This window comes from Epinephelus lanceolatus, chromosome 12 (assembly GCF_041903045.1).
Source record: "Epinephelus lanceolatus isolate andai-2023 chromosome 12, ASM4190304v1, whole genome shotgun sequence".
Taxonomy (NCBI): Eukaryota; Metazoa; Chordata; class Actinopteri; order Perciformes; family Serranidae; genus Epinephelus; species Epinephelus lanceolatus.
This window is the reverse complement of record NC_135745.1, coordinates 26,402,551-26,422,564: the sequence shown is the minus strand read 5'-3', so window position 1 is coordinate 26,422,564 and position 20,014 is coordinate 26,402,551. Positions and strand designations below refer to the sequence as shown.

At 42.3% G+C, this 20,014-nt stretch overlaps 1 protein-coding gene across 1 annotated transcript in view; it reads left to right on the top strand.

Moving 5' to 3' along the window:
* LOC117271592 (BMP/retinoic acid-inducible neural-specific protein 3-like) overlaps window positions 1-20,014 on the top strand; it is a 38,872-nt gene that overhangs the window by 10,715 nt on the left and 8,143 nt on the right. The window contains exons 4-6 of the mRNA XM_033649872.2: window positions 11,265-11,485; window positions 18,065-18,170; window positions 18,252-18,488. Of these exons, the coding sequence (XP_033505763.1) occupies window positions 11,265-11,485; window positions 18,065-18,170; window positions 18,252-18,488 (564 nt within the window). The remainder of the gene's footprint in view (window positions 1-11,264; window positions 11,486-18,064; window positions 18,171-18,251; window positions 18,489-20,014) is intronic.

Genomic DNA, 20,014 nt, shown 5'->3' with positions numbered 1-20,014 from the left:
GAGCGAGTTGAGGTGGATGGATACTTCAACAAAGGGTGTAACTTCTGTGTGCCCACATATAAATCACACTTTGTTTCTGGTTGGTTGAAGCTGTTTCCAGTAAGTAGTTATCAAAATCATTTTTGTAAGCCTCTTTTGTTTTTCAAAGGCACCGACAAGTAAGCCCCGTTTCCACCAAGCAGTGCATTTCCACTGTGAAAAGTTGTGGATGGTACCAATGGGACCATTCCGTATTGTCCCCATTTTTGGTCCCCCCTCTGTTGGGGTACCTAGCACACAGATCTGGTACTAAAAGGTGGAGCTGTGAACGCTGCAGTCTGTTGATTGGTCAATAGAGGACGGTCACTCTGCTCAGGGCTGAGTTGTGGCTGGTTTTGAGGCTCATGTAACCACTGTTCATACCTTGGCAAGTTCTACATTGGCAAACTATAGCTATAAATATATGAAATGATGTTTTGCTGCCTCTCACAGCAGCTGTAGACAGAGAAAAAAACTCAATTCAGTGGGCCGACTGCCGGCAACTTTTAAGGTAGGACGTTAACTTGTAACGTTACTCAATTCGTAAAATAACGACGTGAATCCATCGGCACACTTCAAATTTCAATATAACAACCTTGACCATTACGTTAGTTTTTATTCTCTCTTGGATGAGATATACTTTTAGTAATGAGTGGATCTTCAAGCGTTTAAAATATATACATTAGCTTCGATGTGAAATGCATATATTCTTATCCTCACATGAAAAAAGAAAAGCATCGTGGAGCATCAGTCCTGTGGGCTCCAGCCGGCTGCGCTTGCCTGAGAAGGACTAAATGCACAAACCCGCTATTTTTAAATATCCCATAGAAAGAGACTCTCACTGCAGCCTGTTCTATTTTGTTCTGAAAATGTCGGCATGCAGCCGAGTTCTGTGGACGATAAACGAGGTGCAGACTTCCCTCTGTGTCACCAGTAATGACGAAATACAGTGAGTGCTAGACGGAGCAGTGAGTGACAACAACACCGCCCACATTTAAGGGTACTGTTTGCAGTGGAAACACTTAACGGACCTAGGATCTAGGTAACATGTCTGAAGTGTTTGGTGGAAACGGGGCTGTAGAGCTCTTAATCTCATCCCAAGCCCAAGGTGTCCCAAAAAGCCTGAAAGGTCAGACCGTGTTCGGGCCGAAAATGTGCGGGTGGGTTGGTGAGGGAGCACTTTACTACCCTTAATGTATTTTATTAATATTTATGTAAAATGTAAATTCAACATATATTATAGATATTATATATTGATTGTTTTATATCTCTTGTTTCTTTTGCTGTAGCCTGGTGGCTTTTGACCAATGATCGGCCTAGTCAGACAAACGGAGGGGATGGCGTTAGAGAGCTGTCAATGTCAGTGTTACTGTTAACCAGGTCAGAGAGAAGAAAATGTGAGAAGATGGAGGTGGTGATAATTAAGTTGAAGTTAGCCAAAGGTGGATATAAGGTCATCTCCCAGGTAGCAGCTCCCTCTCCTTCTCTCTTTGCAGGAAGAGAAGGAGAGGGAGCCTGAGGGGGGGCTCAGGCTCAGTTTTTCATGTGATGATCTCAGATAGGCCGGTTTCAGGCTACAACTTACTCGGGTCAGCTCAGTTCAGATTTTAGTTTTTTTGATCTGTGGATAACTCTACTGACAAGTAATGTCATCTTGCCAATAGGCAAACATTTTCATGTGAATGTTTTATGATCTGCCATCACCATAATCAAGGTCTGGATTGGTTTAGGCCGGGCTCAGACTGTCAGAGTTTTAAAATCCTACCTGATTTTGAAGTTGGGTTGCGTCACGCACATAAGGAGAAACTTTACAAAAGTTTGCAAGGGGACAAAAACAGATTTTAATGACTCAGAGAGTCAGTTTTAATATCTGTCATCAGTAGTATGCTAGCTAACGTTAGCCTCAAGGGCTAGAATGTTTACTGTTGCTTGGTAACAACATCAGTTGCTCTGTGCTGACATGATCATGACCGATCTGATTTCCCAGAGAGAAGCACGACTAATTATTACGCAGGATGATGTCTCCCAATCTTCGTATTATGGCATGATCCGCCCTACTCTGCCTCTGATTGGCTTACCATAATATTCTTATCCTAACCTTAACCAATTGCAGTCCTCATGCCTAAACCTGACCAACCCAACCAACAAAGAACAGCAGCGCTCTCTGAAGCAGAATAAGGCCCTGCAGCACTCTGAACTCCTTTAGTTGAAATAACTTCAACTCGGGGCAGAAAAGTGCCCCACGTAATCTCTTTTATCATCATCTTTTTCCCATTGTTCAGTTGGATGATTTGAGAGGTGGGTCTTCTGTGGCTGTAACAACAACAAGTTTACAGGTGGTAAACAATGGAGGAGAAACTGGTGGTAGCGGCTGCTCGATACCCAGAGCTATACAGCCCGACAATAGACAGCAGGTTGTCAAACTGCCCCTGTGCATCCTAAAATCGGGGTGAAGCTCCTGGACCAACTGGTGGTACTCCCCATGATCCACCCTCTTTATTAGGGTCTCATGTACCCACACAGATCTCTGTTTCACTGTGCCCAACAAACTATTTGCCGACAGCCTCTCACCCTCAACCAGAGCTACAGCGAGTACCCTCTGCCTCAACATTTTAGGAACTAGCCACTAATCAGCGTGAAAAACAAAACAAAACAAAAAAGCAGTATATTGATTACACGGGGAGGTTAGTTTAAGGACATGATGGGATGGTTGCCTGGCAACAATAAAAAGGCACAGTGGTATTCAATTTTTTAAAATAAGGCAGTGCAATGCACCTTGCGTGTTGCAACCTCCAAAATTCTGTCTGTGTGATCAGAGCCTAGGGCAGGTCATGCCTTCACCTTAGTCAAAGGTCAGATGAGTCATTCTGCATAATAACCAGCCTTATGTTTCTGTCTGGGAGAGTGCTGTTGGAGGAACAGACTTTCGGAGGGTAGCATGTTGTTGGACAAATGGGCTTTTGGTCCAGTGGCACATATTTTGGACTACTGGGGCTTCGGGATTACGACCCCTCAGAACAAAGGGCAGTCCCCCATAAAACAACAGAATTCATGGTTAAAAATGTTGCCAGTTAGTAGGACTCCACATCTCTCTCCACATCAAAGTCACACAGTGTTCTTACCCGAAAATCAGTGTTGTTTTCCTGTAACCATGACTAACCATGACTGTGATTTTTTTTCCTGCATGCTGTTTTAGTGACTCAGCCTAAGCAACATCAGCCAAAGCAGTAGCAGAACAGAACAGTCATATGAGTCATTTCTGTAATCGTCACATGTAACAGTTATAAAAAGCATTGACAACCAATGGCATGGGTCAGTAAGTGCTTATGCTTTACTTTGGAAGGAAACTTTATTTTAGTTTCATTTAGTTTGAGGAACTTTTCATAATGACGCACCATCGAGCAATGGGTCATATATTTATTTGTGTGGTCAAATTTGGAAGCTTTGGATGAGTCAGATCTGGGCACTTCCTAGTTAGAATTTTTGCTAATTAAACTAACATATGAAGAAAACCAGAAACCTTCGGCTTATTGACAGCTTATTACAACACAGGATTTCAGGTATTGACCCTTGTTTGATTGATTGGAACATGTCTGCAAGTGGATATTACTGTTAATTCCTTGAATCAATTAAATAGAGAGCATTAGCATGAGCATTGCAGCTACAACTGTCACCTTATATGGAGTGACATTCTGTAAATGTGGCAGGGGACTAGTTTGGGAAAAGGGCCAATGAAACTTGTATTGACTAAATGGCCTCGACACGCTGTTGGAGTTAAGAGAGGATTTAATGTTGTTAAGGTTTTCTAAAGAGCACCCACTGTGAACACACTCTGTAATTCAAACTGCACTCAACACTGTGTTCACTGAAATCCAAGATACTGGCTGTATTTTCCCGAAAAAACAGCCGTTAAAAAACAAACATTGCTCTTATTAATGACCTGTTAGTTATGTAGGTCATAGAGTAAACACTACGCTTTTGCTTTTTACCTGCAAATGTAATAACCCACAGCTGAATGTAGCAATTTCACACAATTTCTCCAGGGCACACATTGAAAGTTACACTAAGAAATGTGAAGAAATCAACTATTGCAATAGAGGCACAGTAGATGAGGCAGTTTGAGAAGAAATGTCAGCAACAACACCAAACAAAAAAAAGTAAATTGCATCACTTCATCACAAAAACGTCCCGGGGCCAGCTACATAAAACTTATGACAAAAACTTGGTGCACTCACAAAGACAAAAATGTGCATACACATTCTTTTCAATATACAAGTAGCATGTTCACCTGATTCTGTTTTATGAATCCTACTTCTTGAGAGCAGGCACATGTCAATTTCCTGTCAACAGCACGATCATGTCCCCCTTTGGGTGAAAACAAGCGCTTTAAGTGCCAGTGCCAATTTGACAAAAGGAGTGTCACCATGCCTAAAAGCTGAGTGTTGTGTTTTGCACATCAAAAAACACAAAAAAAAAATACAGTTAATGGTTTCCTTTAATTCCCCAAAGAGTGAAGGACAGTAAAAGAAGAGACACATGGCTTTAAGCCATTTGCAGAGAAGATGAAAATGGTAAACTGTGGGATAGAGGACTGCACTGGGATTGGGATCCAGCAGGTCCTAACACAAATCTCACAGGAACAGGCAGTTTTGTCTTTGCCATGGGAGCAGGCGGTCACAAAATAAATAAACATGCAGGTCCCAGAGATTAATTAACATGAAGTGCAGCTACTTTCACTCCTGTCTCTCTGAAGCATCTCCTTCTTCTCACATGGTGAAAACTATTTTTAAGAACATAACAGAAAATGCATCAATACAGTGTACAAAGTGTAGCATGACAGAAATGAAGACAAAATGGCTGTCAGCGCGAAAATAAGAAACACAGTTAAATAAAATACCTCGTTGGCTGCTTGTCATGAAAAGAGTTTCCCAAAGCTCTTAAAGTCCTTCATACGTCTCTCAGACCGTCTTAACGACCACCAGCTTCAGCCTCAGACACTTACGAAACAAAAGTCGAGCCTAGCGAGATCGCCACAGAAATACCGACGAGGAAACAGTGAAGTAATTGCACATCAACTCGATCACATGGTCCATCCCAATACTCACACTTCCCCTCAAAATTGGCCCTAGCCCTTGTTTTTGCACATTCCCGCAAAGGGCTAGGGCGTCCCAAACTTTAGGGAAGTGCTTTTCAGCCCTTAAAATCCCCACTTAATTTGAAGGGCTTACGAACCCATCTCAAATGAGGGGAAGACTGAATTTCACAGGATGCATTGCAAAACTATCCAGCCAGGTGAGTTTTCCAGGAAGATGGCAGCCTTAATAAGAAAGCCAATGCACAATTATAAGTACCATTTTCGCAAATAAACATGCAAAAATTCCAAAATATGTCGGAACATGTTTGGTTTCTGCATATGCATTGTTAACTGTAAGCGTTGAGTTAGAATACGAATGCTTGGAAATCGCTAATTCACGATGTAGCCAACATGAATATCTACAGAGTTCTCCTTGAAGCCTACGTTGACGATACGCGTGACGTAGGTGAACACATCTGTTACGCTAATTTCCATGAAGTGGCGTCCCAATTCCTGGGTAAAATTCCCTACCCCTTCATTGTTGAGGGGAATCTATCTGGCGAGTGCACTTGAAACCAAGGGGTAAGGTAAAGGGAAGAGAATTGGGACTGACCCTTACATTTTATCCTTGATGAGCTAAATTATTTATCCATGTATTTATTGAGTTAGGAACTAGGTTTTGCGTCGTGCACATTTTAAACTAAACATTTTTAAGCAGCACTTACATGAAGGATAGAGACGTCAACATGTGAAGCAGAAAGAAGATAAGACATCACAATAAAAAAGAAAAGGAAGGCAAGTTGGATATTTGGAGGAATATCTCAAGATTATTACACTGAATCTCAGAGATAGCACAATAACTAATTTTAAATGTAATTATGCACAATTAAATTCTCTTTACTGACAGGTATTCATATATCACTTAATGCTACAGTAAATCATGTGTTCTCTCTGCAGGATAGGAGGAGACTCACTCTACTGATTATCAATCTATTGTGTGGGCATGTATGGTCAGACTGTTCGGGGGCTGACACATATCCTACGGGAATGGGCGGGAAAAGATAACACACTCTTCAGGAGCAGGCAATAATGGTCAGAAATCCAGCGGGAGCAGGATTAGGAAAACAGTCCTACAAAGGTCTATACTGTTGGACGCAGCCAGTCCATACATGTACATGTGTGGTAAACACTTCATCACAGGTTAGTTAATAATGTTAAAGTCAACATTTATGATGTTAAAAGTCACAGGCTGTATAAAATAATGCACGTAGCTACCGTGACATCATCCACAGGTTTGTGGTCTCCCGTTTTGAAGCCTTGAGTTTGGCATTTTGGTTGTGTTTTTTTGGAACCAAAAGTGACCATTTGTGAGTGAGAGGGTGGCGCTGTCGAGGAGCGAGGAGTGGATCTGACTGATTAGCCGAGGACACTATCAGCAGACAGCCTCTAACTCAAAGCAGTCCACCCTTAAATATGCGGAACTTTAAAGGAGCAATAAGCGAAATTCATCATTTCTAGATTGAAGGAATTAAAAAAATGCTATGTGAAGAACTAGAGGCGTAATTTCATCTGGAGTATAGCATGACCTCACACTCCCTCTCTGTATTGATCTCCAGCCCATTGTTTACAAGCCGGTCCGGCTGCGCGCTCATGTGAAACCCCCCCTCCTCTCGGAGCCCTTGGCCCTCCCTCCCTATAAATGGCAGAGAGCGGAACGTCCACCTGAAGACGACCAGGATCTGACATTACCTCTAAAGAAACAACGGTTGTTGGCGAAGAAGTTGTCGGATAAAGAAAGGGACAGAACTCGGATTAACATTGGCCTTGCATTTCCAAGGTGGAGAGCACTGCAAGAGCTAAAGGGGCTACAATCTGACTCGGAGCTAGCTCTTCTTCTCCTGGACAGGTACAACATAAAGTCAACATAACGTTAAGCACATGTCGCTATGTCGATTCAATTAAATTTAATGTTACAATCGTAGCATGGGTTAATGTCCGGAGCTTGAGTTATTAGCGACTCGGTCCCAGCAATGGGTCAGGCATTTCGGTTGTGTTAGGTGAGTAGCCCGGCAGCCCAGCTAACATTTGCAGTTAGCATTGTAAAATGTAGCCTGGCGGGCAGCCTGGCGGCTGTGTTTAGCTATTCCCCTGCCTACTTCAATGATGATGGTACCTGTAATAAATGTAATATATTTGCTGAGATGGAGGCGAGGCTCAGTGACTAGAAGAGCTGGTAGAAGCGCTCCATAGCTGCAAGCTACTCCAGTAGCCGTAGTAGCTCTAGTGCTAACTCTGGGAGCTAACGCTAACATTCCTCTCTTCTCCATGAGCCGAGAAGAGTTGGAACGTTAGCATGGCAGCTGACTAGTGCTAACGCTAACGTCCCCACGCTTAAGCAGGCTCCCGGAACGTTAGCATGGCAGCCAACTAGTGCTAACGCTAATGTCCCCACGCTAGAGCTCACTGAAGCCGAGAAGCAGGCTCCTGGAACGTTAGCATGGCAGCCGACTAGTGCTAACGCTAACGTCCCCACGCTTCTCAGCTCTGATTCACTGAGCCTGGCGGAGAAGCGTGGGGACGTTAGCACTAATGGGCTGACATGCTAACGTTCCAACTCTTCTCTGTGAGACCGTGAGCCCGGCTCCCGGCTCAGTTGGAGTTGGAGCGTTAGCGTGGCAGCCGAGTAGTGCTAACGCTAACAGGAAAGCAGGGAAATAGCTAAACACAGCAGAGACCGAGAGTGAGTGAAAGACATCGCTAACTGCTAAACTAAGGTGGCTGTTTAGGTTTTATTTCCTCGCCCCTGTGGCGAGTGAATCTGCCTGCAGTGAAAGCGGGGGCTAACCGGTGCTTCCTCCTCATGCTCCACTTCACTCAGCTGCTAACACAGCCAGTTAGCCTCCGCTAGCTTCCCAGCTAGCGGCTCACCGAGCCCTGGTCTGTTATTCAGGTTAATGTGGGAAGAAGCAGCGGGTATATCGGGCAGCTGAGTGAAGCTGAGTGAAGCGGAGCCTGCGGAAGAAACACCGGGACCGTCTGGATGTGATAGTCCGTGGAGATGCGGTGGAACTTGCCGGCACAAACGAGGCGGGGTGGGGGGGGGGTTGGAGAGCAGAGGTATAGGGAGGAGTGGCTCGTGACACACGTTGTTTTGCTCTACAGGCAGTGCACAACAGCGAACCTAGCGGTGAAACGATTTCGCTTATTGCTCCTTTAAGCCTCATTAAAATGCAAACAGGTGACGCTCGTTATAAGGCAACAGAGGATTTACAGCACCTGGCATGAAACAATACACAACACAGCCATGGCTTGTGCTAGAGTTCCTTCAGACAACAAAACTACCTGTGCTGCTGAAGCCAGTTCATAACTTCTTTTGGATATTTGAGGACTTTTATGAAAAATCTGAACAGATTCCAACGGAAAACAAATCTCACATTTTTATGCAAATTCTGCCAGTTCTGAAAAACTACAATGTCAGCCACATCCACAATGAATTTGAAAAAACACATTGAGTTGAAGCATCCAACTGGTATTGGGAAATATTTGCAAGTGAATGATGAAAAAAGGAAGGCACACACACTCGGCACAGGAGGGAAGAAGTCATCAGACATAGCTACTCAAATGTAGCCTACATTATTGACATTACAAATAACTTCACCAACCTATTAAACAAAAACAATTTTTAAGCAGTACGCTGAAAATATATGGTCACACTTAGGTTGCAAAAATTTAAGATGTTTTCAGGCTGTCCATGTGTTTCTTGACACAGGATCTTAAGAATATCTGGAAGGAATTCCTTCAACTTTGGCACAAACGTTCACTTCTCAAATAAGAACTGATTACAATTTGGGGTCAAACATCAAGGTCACTTTGACCATCTCATTCTCGTGAACATGTATCTCAAGAAGGCCTTGAGGGAGTTTCCTCAAAATTTGGTACAAACATCCGCTTGGGCTCAAGAATTAACTGATTAGAATGTGATGGCTGAAGGTCAAAAGGTAAAGGTCACTACGACCTCCCAAACACATTTTTTGGCCAAAACTTAAAGCCATAGTTGGCAATCCTGTTCAGAAACACTTTTTGTTATAATGGGTGAAATGGCCCTTCCATCCTGAGAGTAGTCAATACATAATGTGATCAGAAAAAGGAATGAAAAAAATGCGACCTCTGTGGCAGCTGCAGGCCTGTAAAAACTATTCGGTGCGAATGGAAAGAACCAATCAGATGCCTTCATGTCTCGTATTGCCTGAGCCCCCCTCCGTCCCTCCCTCCTCCCTGCGTGCACTCATCACATGTCACCGTTGCCGGAAATATTCAGCAGACTCAGCAGAAATACAGAGTTAGCAGGAGTTTGCTGCACAATGGCAGAGAAAATGCAGCCAAAAGTACCACTTCCAGCATTACTTGTAACGGCTCACCCCACTAAACAGGCTGAGAAAAGAAAGTCGGAGGCAGAAAAGGCTGCGACGAAAAAGGCTTTGGATAAAGTGAGAGGACAAACCAGACATCAACAGCAGTCCAGCTTTTGAACGGTGGAGACCACTGAGGGAGCTGAAGGGCCTGAAAAGTCATGCAGAGGTTGCTGTCTTTCTGTTGGACAGGTAATTATTTGTTAGCTTTGGGGGGATTTGTTATTTTACTCGGCTCTCCTCTGCTCTGCTGACTGCAGGATGCGCGTTCAGGCATGCGGCTTTGGACCGAGCACTGACGGGAGGGGGAGCAGGGGGTGAAGCTTTGAGGAGGTGCCGCTTTCAGATCTTGCTAGCTCTCCAACATTACCAACTATGGCTTTAAGAATTCTCACACTAATTATGACAAAATTTCACACAAATTGGACAAACTGATGAAGTGATGACAGTTTAGATTATAAAAGTCAAAGGTCAACTTCATTGTGACATCATTATGTTCTGCAAAAACACTTTTCTGGCCATTACTCAGCATCATAACTCAGAAACAGTCAGATACTAAATTGGTGACACTAATCTGATTGTATAGCTCTTCTTTGCTGATGAGGGTAAGGTGTGTGTGAAGCATCCATGTTTTCACCAAAATGGATAAAAACTGTAAGCACAACTTGACTGGTTCGTGGAGGTATACAACCACAAAGAGGTAATTCTAGTTGGTTCTGTAATATTAGTTCAAAATTCCACTTGCAATCTATGATGGTGAACGAGTTCATTTTAATCTCTATGAACTGACCTTTAAGGTATCTAACAATCTGTGAACGCACACAGCACTGGTTGTACCTGCTGCTCCACTCACGAGTCCTGTCAGTGTGAAGAACAGCAAAGAAGCAGTGCTGTTTCACCAGTTCTGACTCATCGGCCAAGTTCTCCAACAGCACCAGAACAGCTGTCATTACGTACAGCCATTACACACAGCTGTGGCTATTTATAGCGCCCATACCACTTATTCATCACATGAGCCTGTAAACCAGCTCAATCATCATTATTAAGCGTCAGAGAGAAGATCAGTGGTTAATATATCGAGCTCATGTCAAGACAAACTTTACAAAGTGTTTTAAGATACAGGAGAAAAGAAAGAAATCATGGCACTAATGTAAATAAAAAGAATGATCAAATTAAATTGGTAAACAACCTAAACACTTCTCACCACTCACATCTTATTATATAGCTATTTTAAAAACTGTGAGTACGCTGGTCTGAAGTCTCACACTCTCACAGCACATTCTTCTTTTATAAATGCCAGGTTATGTGTGGGGAAATGGTGTATGCAGAGTTTTTGTGCCTTTGTGAAAAGACTTAATGAATCTGTTGTATAAGTTTAGTTTTACTGGCTGCTTTGTATATACCTACAATATCTGTAATTGTTAGAGATGTTATCAAGTGTATTATATACTTATTTACCAGAGAAGACCTGAGATCTGATTTGTCTATAAAGTAATTTTTGGCCGATGTAATTAAGATAATTAGAACAATTAGGGGAAGCTGATCAATGATCTTGGATAAGCTCTGCGTTCCTGATGAGTTTAATAGATGCAGAGACCTTGCCTGTGCCTTTTCCTCCAATCATCCAAACCATCAGTTCCCCCACAGCACTTAATCACTACTGTGCTTTTTTATCCGATCTGAAAAGATACTAATGAAAGGTGATTAGTGCTGCTCTGTCAGAGCTAATGAAGCTCTCCTTCCCTCTGCCTGACTGTTACCAGGGGAGGAGTCTTTGACAATATTTGTGGACAAACGGAAGCTCAGCCAGGAGTCTTCGCCCGCGGGGGCCGATGGCAGCCATAGCGGCAGCAGCAAGAGCTCAAACACTACGGGGATGGTGACCCTGGAGGCCCTCCACCAGCTGGCTGCTTCCTACTTCACTGACAGAGAGAGCACCCTGCGCAGGCTGCACCACCTCCAGATTGCATCAACCGCCATACGGGTATGTGGAAGTCAAGGGAAACTGTAAATACAGCAGCAATCTGTTGGTAGATGAAACACTGTGCAGCGTCTGCCCGAAGGCAGCTGTGTAGTTTCCCTGGCTTGGGGTTTTTTAGCCTCCAGCATTTATACATGGGGAGATATGAAGCAGCAAGGTGGAATGGCTCGTTTTTGGGTTCAGCTGAAGTTACTGAACATGTTTTTAATAACTTATTCAGTCGTCAGGGGAGGAAGTTATTTCATTCCTGACCAATAAATGCAGACACATATCACAAAGTTGAATGTGGCTCAATATGAGTCAGTACAGCACCCCAATGACGTACTGGGTTATTTTAAGTATGAACATATGTACATGCCCACATAACTTTAGAGATAAGCAAAATGTATGTATTTATTAGAGCTGTCAAAATAATGCTTTAACTTCAATTAATTAATCACAGAAAAATAACGTGTTAAATAATTAACGCTGATCAATCGCGTTCTGTGGTGCCCTTTGACCTGGTGTGTTATTGAAGGCCACAGTGGCTTTGTCACATGATGGAGGCAGATGAGAAGATGCTGCTTGACCCCATGAATCGAACATTTACATTTACAAAAAGGCCCAGATTTAACCGTTGATAGGAGCACCGTTCTCTGCAATTTCTGCAGTAAGGAATTTTCATACTATCAGAGTACTTCGAGCCTGAAATATCACCTCAACACAAAAACGTTTAGCAGCAATCCCTGAGGTCTGAGTTAGCACAACCTCTGATGTTAGAGCTAGCAGCCAGACTCATCAAGCCCCACTCGAGCAGGCATTCAGACGCAAACTGAGAAAGGCCCCGATCAGACGGAAAGCGTTTTGCAAGTTACAAATCACTGGGCATGCCGTACTGCCTTTTTTTGTTTTATTAAATGCCACTAGGTTCAGATTCAGGTTACTTTATTTATACCCGTAGGTAGATTTGGACGAGTTTTTTTAAAATTCTTTTTAATGAGATCACTAATGGGAGTGCTACTGCGCCTTTTTTATTGTTGCCAGGCAACCTCAGACAAACCTCCTTATAATAACCTTCCCGTGTAATCGATCTACCTTTTATTTATTTTAGTTATTGATAGTAATTAGTATCTAGTTCCTAAAATGGTGAGGCAAAGGGTACTTGCTGTAGCTCTGGTTAATTAAATAGTTTGCTGGGCACAGGCAAACAGAGATCTGTGTGGGTATATGAGACCCTACAATAGAGGTTGGATCATGGAGAGTACCACCAGTCGGTCCAGGAGCTTCTCCTCGATGACGTCCGTTTCCAGGCATATTTAGGATGACTCAGAGGCAGTTTGACAACCTGCTGTCTATCGTCGGGCCGTATAGCTCAGGGTATCCAACAACCGCTTCCACTATCTCCTCTATTGATTCAAACTGTTAACTTATTGTCGTGACCACAGAAGGCCCGCCTCTCAAATCATTCGATTGGACAATGGGAAAAAAGACGATGAAAAAAGAGCTGACATGGGATGTTTCTCCGCTTTGAGTTGAAGTTTTTTCAATTGGAGGAGTTCAGAGCGCTCCAGCAAAAATGCCACTAGCCTAGAGCGCAGAAACACAAGGGGCATCGCAACACAAAAATTACGAGCAAAAGCTTCATTCACCAAAGTGTGTTCAAGCACTACACACTGACATAACGACCCTTCCTTCTTTTTTAGTTTCCTAGCCGATACGAGTGGTTCCCAACTGGTCCAGCCACAGAGTCCACATTTCTCCTTGTAATTAGGTACACACAGTTTAATATCTTCAGCGTCATACTTGCGTTTGGCCATGTCGTCGAGCTAGTTTGCTGTCTCTGTCAAGTAGCTGTCCATTAGTCATTCACCCTTTCGCAGGAACTTAGACTTCAAAATAAAAGCTACGCACCAGAAATTCACTTACTTAAAAATAAAGTGTGTTTTTTTTACAAACTTGACACGTTCACGAGTCACTTGCAGTCCATTCAGAGTGGAAACGCGACACACTTTTGGACCGCAACCCACTAGTTTGGAACCACTGCACTATACCACACTACACCACAGTTTCATTGCTTATGTTGTAAATGTTACATGTTTGGCATCAAAATATAGTTTAAAATATTATAAAATTATAAAATATAATTATAACTGAGGCGGCGCTAGCTAGCTCCAACCCAACCCAAGTGATGTGCAGTACAGTAAACATACATATATGCATAACCAGTCAAAAATATTCTCCAGGATTGACCATTCATTGATTAGCCGTTGACATCCGTGCTAGTAGGGCCTGATTGTAGCTTTAGAATAAATGTAATGGAGTGCTCCAGGAATGAGTCCTAAAACCCAGACATGAGTTAGCATGTTAGCACTCTCTGTTCCCTAATCTTGAAGTCAATGGGTTTATTGAATGGTTAGATGCCTGAAATAAGGTCTGTGGTTTCACTGAGATTTTCACATTTTGTCCTGCAACATAAAATACATCAGTAAATACCCCACTCCTTAGTTTTGAAGCTTTCATGTGTCTTAAAAAGGCGGATGCTAACAAGTAGCTAAATGAGACTGAGCTTTACAGCCTCATTGTGCGACGGATTTTAAGTCATGCAACTGTAGTGTAGTTCGTTTATAGCCTAAGGTTAGCTTTTCATTTCTGGCAATTGCATTAAGGCTTAAAAACTCATAGAGTGGTGGTCATTTCTGAAGATGATCTTGCTGAACAAAACAAATAAGTATCATAAGCGTTTGTTGCCACAGAGCTTATTTTCTACACTAATTTGAAATCTAATGAAAAATCCCATTGGCATTTGGACTTGGGAACTGCTAACTTCCATGTCGGCCAACAGAAAAACATCATCCCTTAAGCACTCTATGGAGCAAACGTGCAACATTTCTCCCAGAAAGTGGGTAGAAGAGTATAAAATATATATACTTAAGGAAAGTACATGTACCTCAAAGTAATGGTGAGGTTCAGTGCTTCTTTCCACCACTTCCTGAGATTCAGTCACAGCACGTTAGCCGAGCAAAGTTTAAATTCATGACACTTTGGTAGCTCGACTTTAAGATAACATGCACTAATAAATCCTTTAATTCCAGCTCAGGGAATTTACTTCCATAACTTCTTTAATCAGGTGGGATTAAGAACAAATGCTTATTTGCAGAATTGGCCTGACACCAGGAGATTCACCTGTTGTAGCTGCAGGGGTGCCGCACATCAAGCTCTCCTGTTTTGCTCTCTTCCTCTCGCAGCTTATTGTTGCATAAAACTCATGTGTGCAGAAGGACCAGGGACCATTTGATCTGCATCAGACTGATAAATGTATTTGTTGAAGCAAATACATTTATCAGTCTGATGCAAATGTATTTGTTGAAGCAAGATGGTCAAACATGTCTTTGCCAATCACCCATTACAGACTAATTGACTGACTGTTTTAAAGCAGTGGAAAACAATATTACAAGATACAAGGTCTCCGAGCCACCGCCTCCCCGGTGTCAAGCTTTAAAGAGGAGAGTGAAGAAGCAGAGCGGAGCAGCAGCCGTGCGTCCTGTACTATAAAACACCAATCATCCATTTTATCATCTGAAGTGGCCATTAGAGTGTACACATTAATCAGCCTGAGGGGCAAACGTAGATGCTAAAGTGAGTAGCCGCTGATGAAGACAAGTGCCCCATACCCCCCCTCTTCTTCCAGAACTGAGAACGTGCTCCTCTGGTTATGCATCAGCTTGATGGATTAGAAATATCATTCCATTAATTTCCAGCAAGGCGGACTTCCATTCGTTTGCCACTTTGCGGTGTGTGTAGAGTTCAGGCAGATTGAACATAAGAGAGAGAGAAAGAGAGGGAGAGATGAATCCTACGTTTTATGAGAGATGTAAAGCAGCACCTGCGATACACAGCCATTCATTAAAATCACACACAATATTGAGGGTTCAGTGAGAAATGGAACGGGATGCTGAGCACAAACTTATGCTAATATGCAGTAAGTTATGTGTTTTTGTGTTTGTCAGAATTTCAAAGTTTAACATCAAAATAAATTACTGTTCGAAATAAGCCGAGGAGCGAATCAGTTTCAAGTTTTCTAGTCGCAGGGAGGTTGATTTCTTCTCTCAGATCAGAGCAAATTTATCTGTCTGAGAAAGCTTTCTAATTGAAGACCTTTTTAATATTACCTCGGTGACTCGCTGCATTCAAATTTCATTTGAGGCATAAAAAGCCTTTGATGAGTCTTTTTATGTTCTACTGTCCTTCTCTATTTGAAAATACACAAGAGAGATGAGTCAATATAGGTCATGTCAATGTGGCATGACGGATGACTGTCCCCACAGACTAAAATAATGCCTACCAAACACTACAAGACTTTGGAAAGACCTTTAAAAGACAAAAGTCTGACACCCGCTTACATCTAAGGACAAAGTAAATTTTAGTCACAGACAAAGATTTTGTAAAGACTGGAGATCTTGCGGCGTCAATATTTTCAAGACTACAATTCCTTTTGAGATTATTTCCTTTTCTTCTCCTGGTGGAAAATATTACACCAATCTCCCTTCAGGAAATATGACATATTAACAGTTCCTCTGCAAAAACACATAACTCATGAAACACAGATAAAAGACATCATATGTCGACAGTATTCTTGACAATTCACCATCAGTACAATCCATAAAGATAAACTTTTGGATTTTGTCGCCTCAACTTACTACCAGCCTCTGTTGTTTAGGTGCACTATTTTAGTTGGAGGAGATTTTGGGAATGGGAGGCAATTAAGATTAAGATTCCTCACTAAAATAAGTTCTGATTGGTGGATCCAGATACACGCCAAATGAAACACTGACTCCACCAGTTCTCCCCATTTTCCATAGTCCAAGAGAACCAAGATGGTCTTGTTCATGGTCTTGTGCCTCCCCAGAGTCCCGTCCATGTTTACAGAGGACCTACAATACGATATTATCCCGATACTTAGGTCACGATACGATATTATCACAGTATGTTGAGTGTTGCGATACAATATATTGCAATTTATTACCTTTTTTTCCAACTGCGATTTCCCCAAGGAAAACTTTGTCAACGTTTTACCTCATAAGAACAGTTTTCAGTCTGTTCATCTGACTTCAGTCATTTTTATTGCAGCAAAATGTGACACAAAGCAGACAGACTGACCAACACCATCATAAAACCTGTCAGAAATGCTGCATACACCTGACAAACTGAACTGTTGGCAGATTTAACGCCATCTGCGAGACCAGATTAAGCACGAGCGAAACATTTTACATGCATGTATCCTGCTAACTCAATGGCAACATCCATGTTAAAAGTGTTGTCTGTTACATTCTCGTGCTGCATTTTGCAGGAGGTCGGTGATGTGTGCTCCAGTGTGACTTTCGTGTACTGCTCTAGTTTGAACAACGTGAGACAGCGGTCGGCAGTTACTCTGTGAGATAATGTGCCGTTATAGTCACGTATGAATCCAGTGACCTTGAAGCCCAGGCGTCACAAGTTAATGCCACCCGTCCTGCTGTACTCAGATTCTTTAAGTTTATGCTTCACTTCTCTGTAGAGCTTGGGTACGGCTGTCGGTGAAAAACCATTGGGACGGAGTCGCATACCTAGGCTCCAGTGTTTTTAGCATGTAACAAAAGCCTTTGTTTTCAACAGCTCTGTATAGACGCAGATCTTTGCACATGAAGTAGATGATAGACTGTGTTATTTTCTTCACTCTCTCAGAGTTGGATGGTAGGTTGATTTTCAGCAAAGCGGGTTTAGCATTAGCTTGGCCATCAGCAGCTAACACTATCTCTGGATGGTGGAGTGTGAGGTGAGCCCTCAGTATTCCCAGAGTATTTTAGTCTCATATGACACAGCTTGCAAACGGTGTGCGTAATATCCAAGTCCTCCTTTCCTCCCATGTCAAAATCCATTATATGTAAGTCCAGATGTTTGATTTAAACAAATATTCTGATTTCTTTCTCCAGTTCCTCCATCTTTGTTTTGATGAACTTCCTGCCAAATGCCACTGACTGAGACGTCTGCTGACCTCACCAGGAAAAAAACATTAGCACCATCTAGTGGACTGATAAAGCAACTTAAAAATACAAAAGTTCTATTAAAACGTGTTTGCAAAAATTAATAATGTATACAATAAAAGTATCGAAATGTATCGATACAATATCCCCACACAAAATATCGCGATACAATGCTGTATCGATTTTTCCCCCACCCATAATGTTTTCTGTCTACCCAGTTTGCTGCTTCTTGTTTGATGCTAGAGAGAGCGCAGCTATTCAGTTTCACTATTTGCATGAGTCAATACTAAAACTTTGTTGTCATATCAAGACGAGATAAAGACTGACTTCAGAAAGCTCAGATCAATTTTATAACCACCTTACACCAACAGTAGAGTCAAGGGTTGGCGCACCAACTTAAGTAAAACTCACATTATTTTATTCCAGAGTTGGAAATATGTCTGTGACAGTGAAATCACTTGAAAGGTGGTTTGGTGTAAGGCTGGCTGTCTTGTTCTGTGTATTTAAAGAGCGGAGGCATCCAAACTCAAGAGCTGACAATTAAAAAAAAAAAAACATTGACATTCTGTTGATTTCCTCGCAGGTGACTGAAACCAGAACTGGGCCGCTTGGATGCAGCAACTATGACAATCTGGACACAGTCAGCTCCGTACTGGTTCACAGTCCAGAAAACAAGGTTCAGCTACAAGGTAAAACTGGCTAATAATTTCACAAAATTTATTTTCACAGGATCTCAGCCCATCTTCATTCAGTGTGTACTCCCTTCCCAGGGCTGCAGGTCATCCTACCTGGCTACTTGCAGAGCCGCTTCATTCAGGCAGCTCTCGACTACATCGGCTGTAAATCTGAGGGCCAGTTTGTGTGCCAGAGCAGGGACTGCTGGTGTGAGTGCAGCACGGACTTCCCTCAGTGTAACTGTCCTCTCTCTGACCTGGACACTCTGGAAAGCAACCTGCTGCGCATCAGAGACACCTGGAGGCTGACCAACCAGGAGTTTGAGGAATCCGGTGAGTCAGGGATTTTAATTCACTGTGACACACCAAAATGGAGCCTGAAAATGTCAGCTTGAATGGCGCTTTCAAAAACCCACGCTTCTAAAATTCTCAGAATGCTGGACTTCAGAATTCAGGGGTATTTCTGAATAAAAAAAAAGAATAAATTCAAACTTGGATTTAAGAGCCAGCGTGAAGAAAAACATGTTTTGTTTTTGTTCTAAATGCATTCTTGGCTGTTAAACACTGCCAGCTGCCAGGCGCTGAATCCAGAGACCTGTCAGTCATTGTGTCAAATCAAATGAGGCTTCTGGTGTTCTCTAGGTGCTCAGGGCTGCAGAGTGTGAAAATACACAGATATTTTTAAAGAATCCATCTGTTCTCACCAAAGTGGTGTGAATAATCACAATAGAAAGTGGAATTAAAGGCATAGTTCAACATTATCCAAAAATACATATATTTGCCTCATCTCACTCGAATATGGGATTTATTCCCCAGAATCCTAGACTGTTACTTTGAAGTATTGTCAGTAATTTAAAGGTATACTATGCAGGAATTGTTGGTAACTGTTTGCAATCACAACATTCATACTTGGACCCCCCTGCCTACACTGCTTGTACATATCAATGAAAAGCCAATACTTTAGGAGGCTGACAACAGCCCCTCTCCCACTGCACAAAAAAACCCACTGACACTCGCAAAAATCTGGCTTTTGTATGTAGTAGGAAAGGTTACGATCGGTATTCACACACAAGTCAAATGACTCTGCTGTAGTCACGTGTATTTATCAGCTCTGGCTCCAACTGGCAATGATGGAAATACAACACCTGGGTGAAGGCACTAATTTTAGCCCCTTTACTGGTTAGATGCAATGACACACCACCACAAAATACCATCTGTCTCCACCCAAGCAGCGCTCAAACATTGTTTCAAATAGGGATGCACGGTATTGGATTTCGCCGATATCCAATATGCTGATATGTAACAACTCATTTGACCGATAACTGTTATCGTGATGGCCCAACAGCAGATGGAGACCTGAAATACAATACTTTTCAGTGTATGTAATACTCAGCCATTGTGCAAATTAAGAAATACCATTTTGGCCAATACTGATGGTTAATTTTAAAGCAGATACCAGCCAATAACGATGACGTGCCGATATTCTCATGCATTCCAAGTTTCAAATATTGAAGGAAAAAATGAACTTCAGGCATTTATAGATGGAGCAGGAACAAATGCATTTGAATTAAGTTAAAAAGCCTTTATTCAAAAACATGGTGCTTATATTAAAAAACAGGTTTTCATCAGGGTGCTTTTCAATGGCTTTTTAACTTAATTCAAGTGCATTTGTTCCTGCTCCATGCATGAGTGCCTGAAGTTCATTTGTCCTTCCCATATGCTGACACTTTTCTTCAAGAGCACTTGTGTTTTTCTTGAGTTTCATATGACACAAACAGCCCTCGAGTACACCACTACCTCGTTCTCCATTGTTTCAAATTAGTTTGCACTGAGTTTGAAGGAGAGACTGGATAAATAAA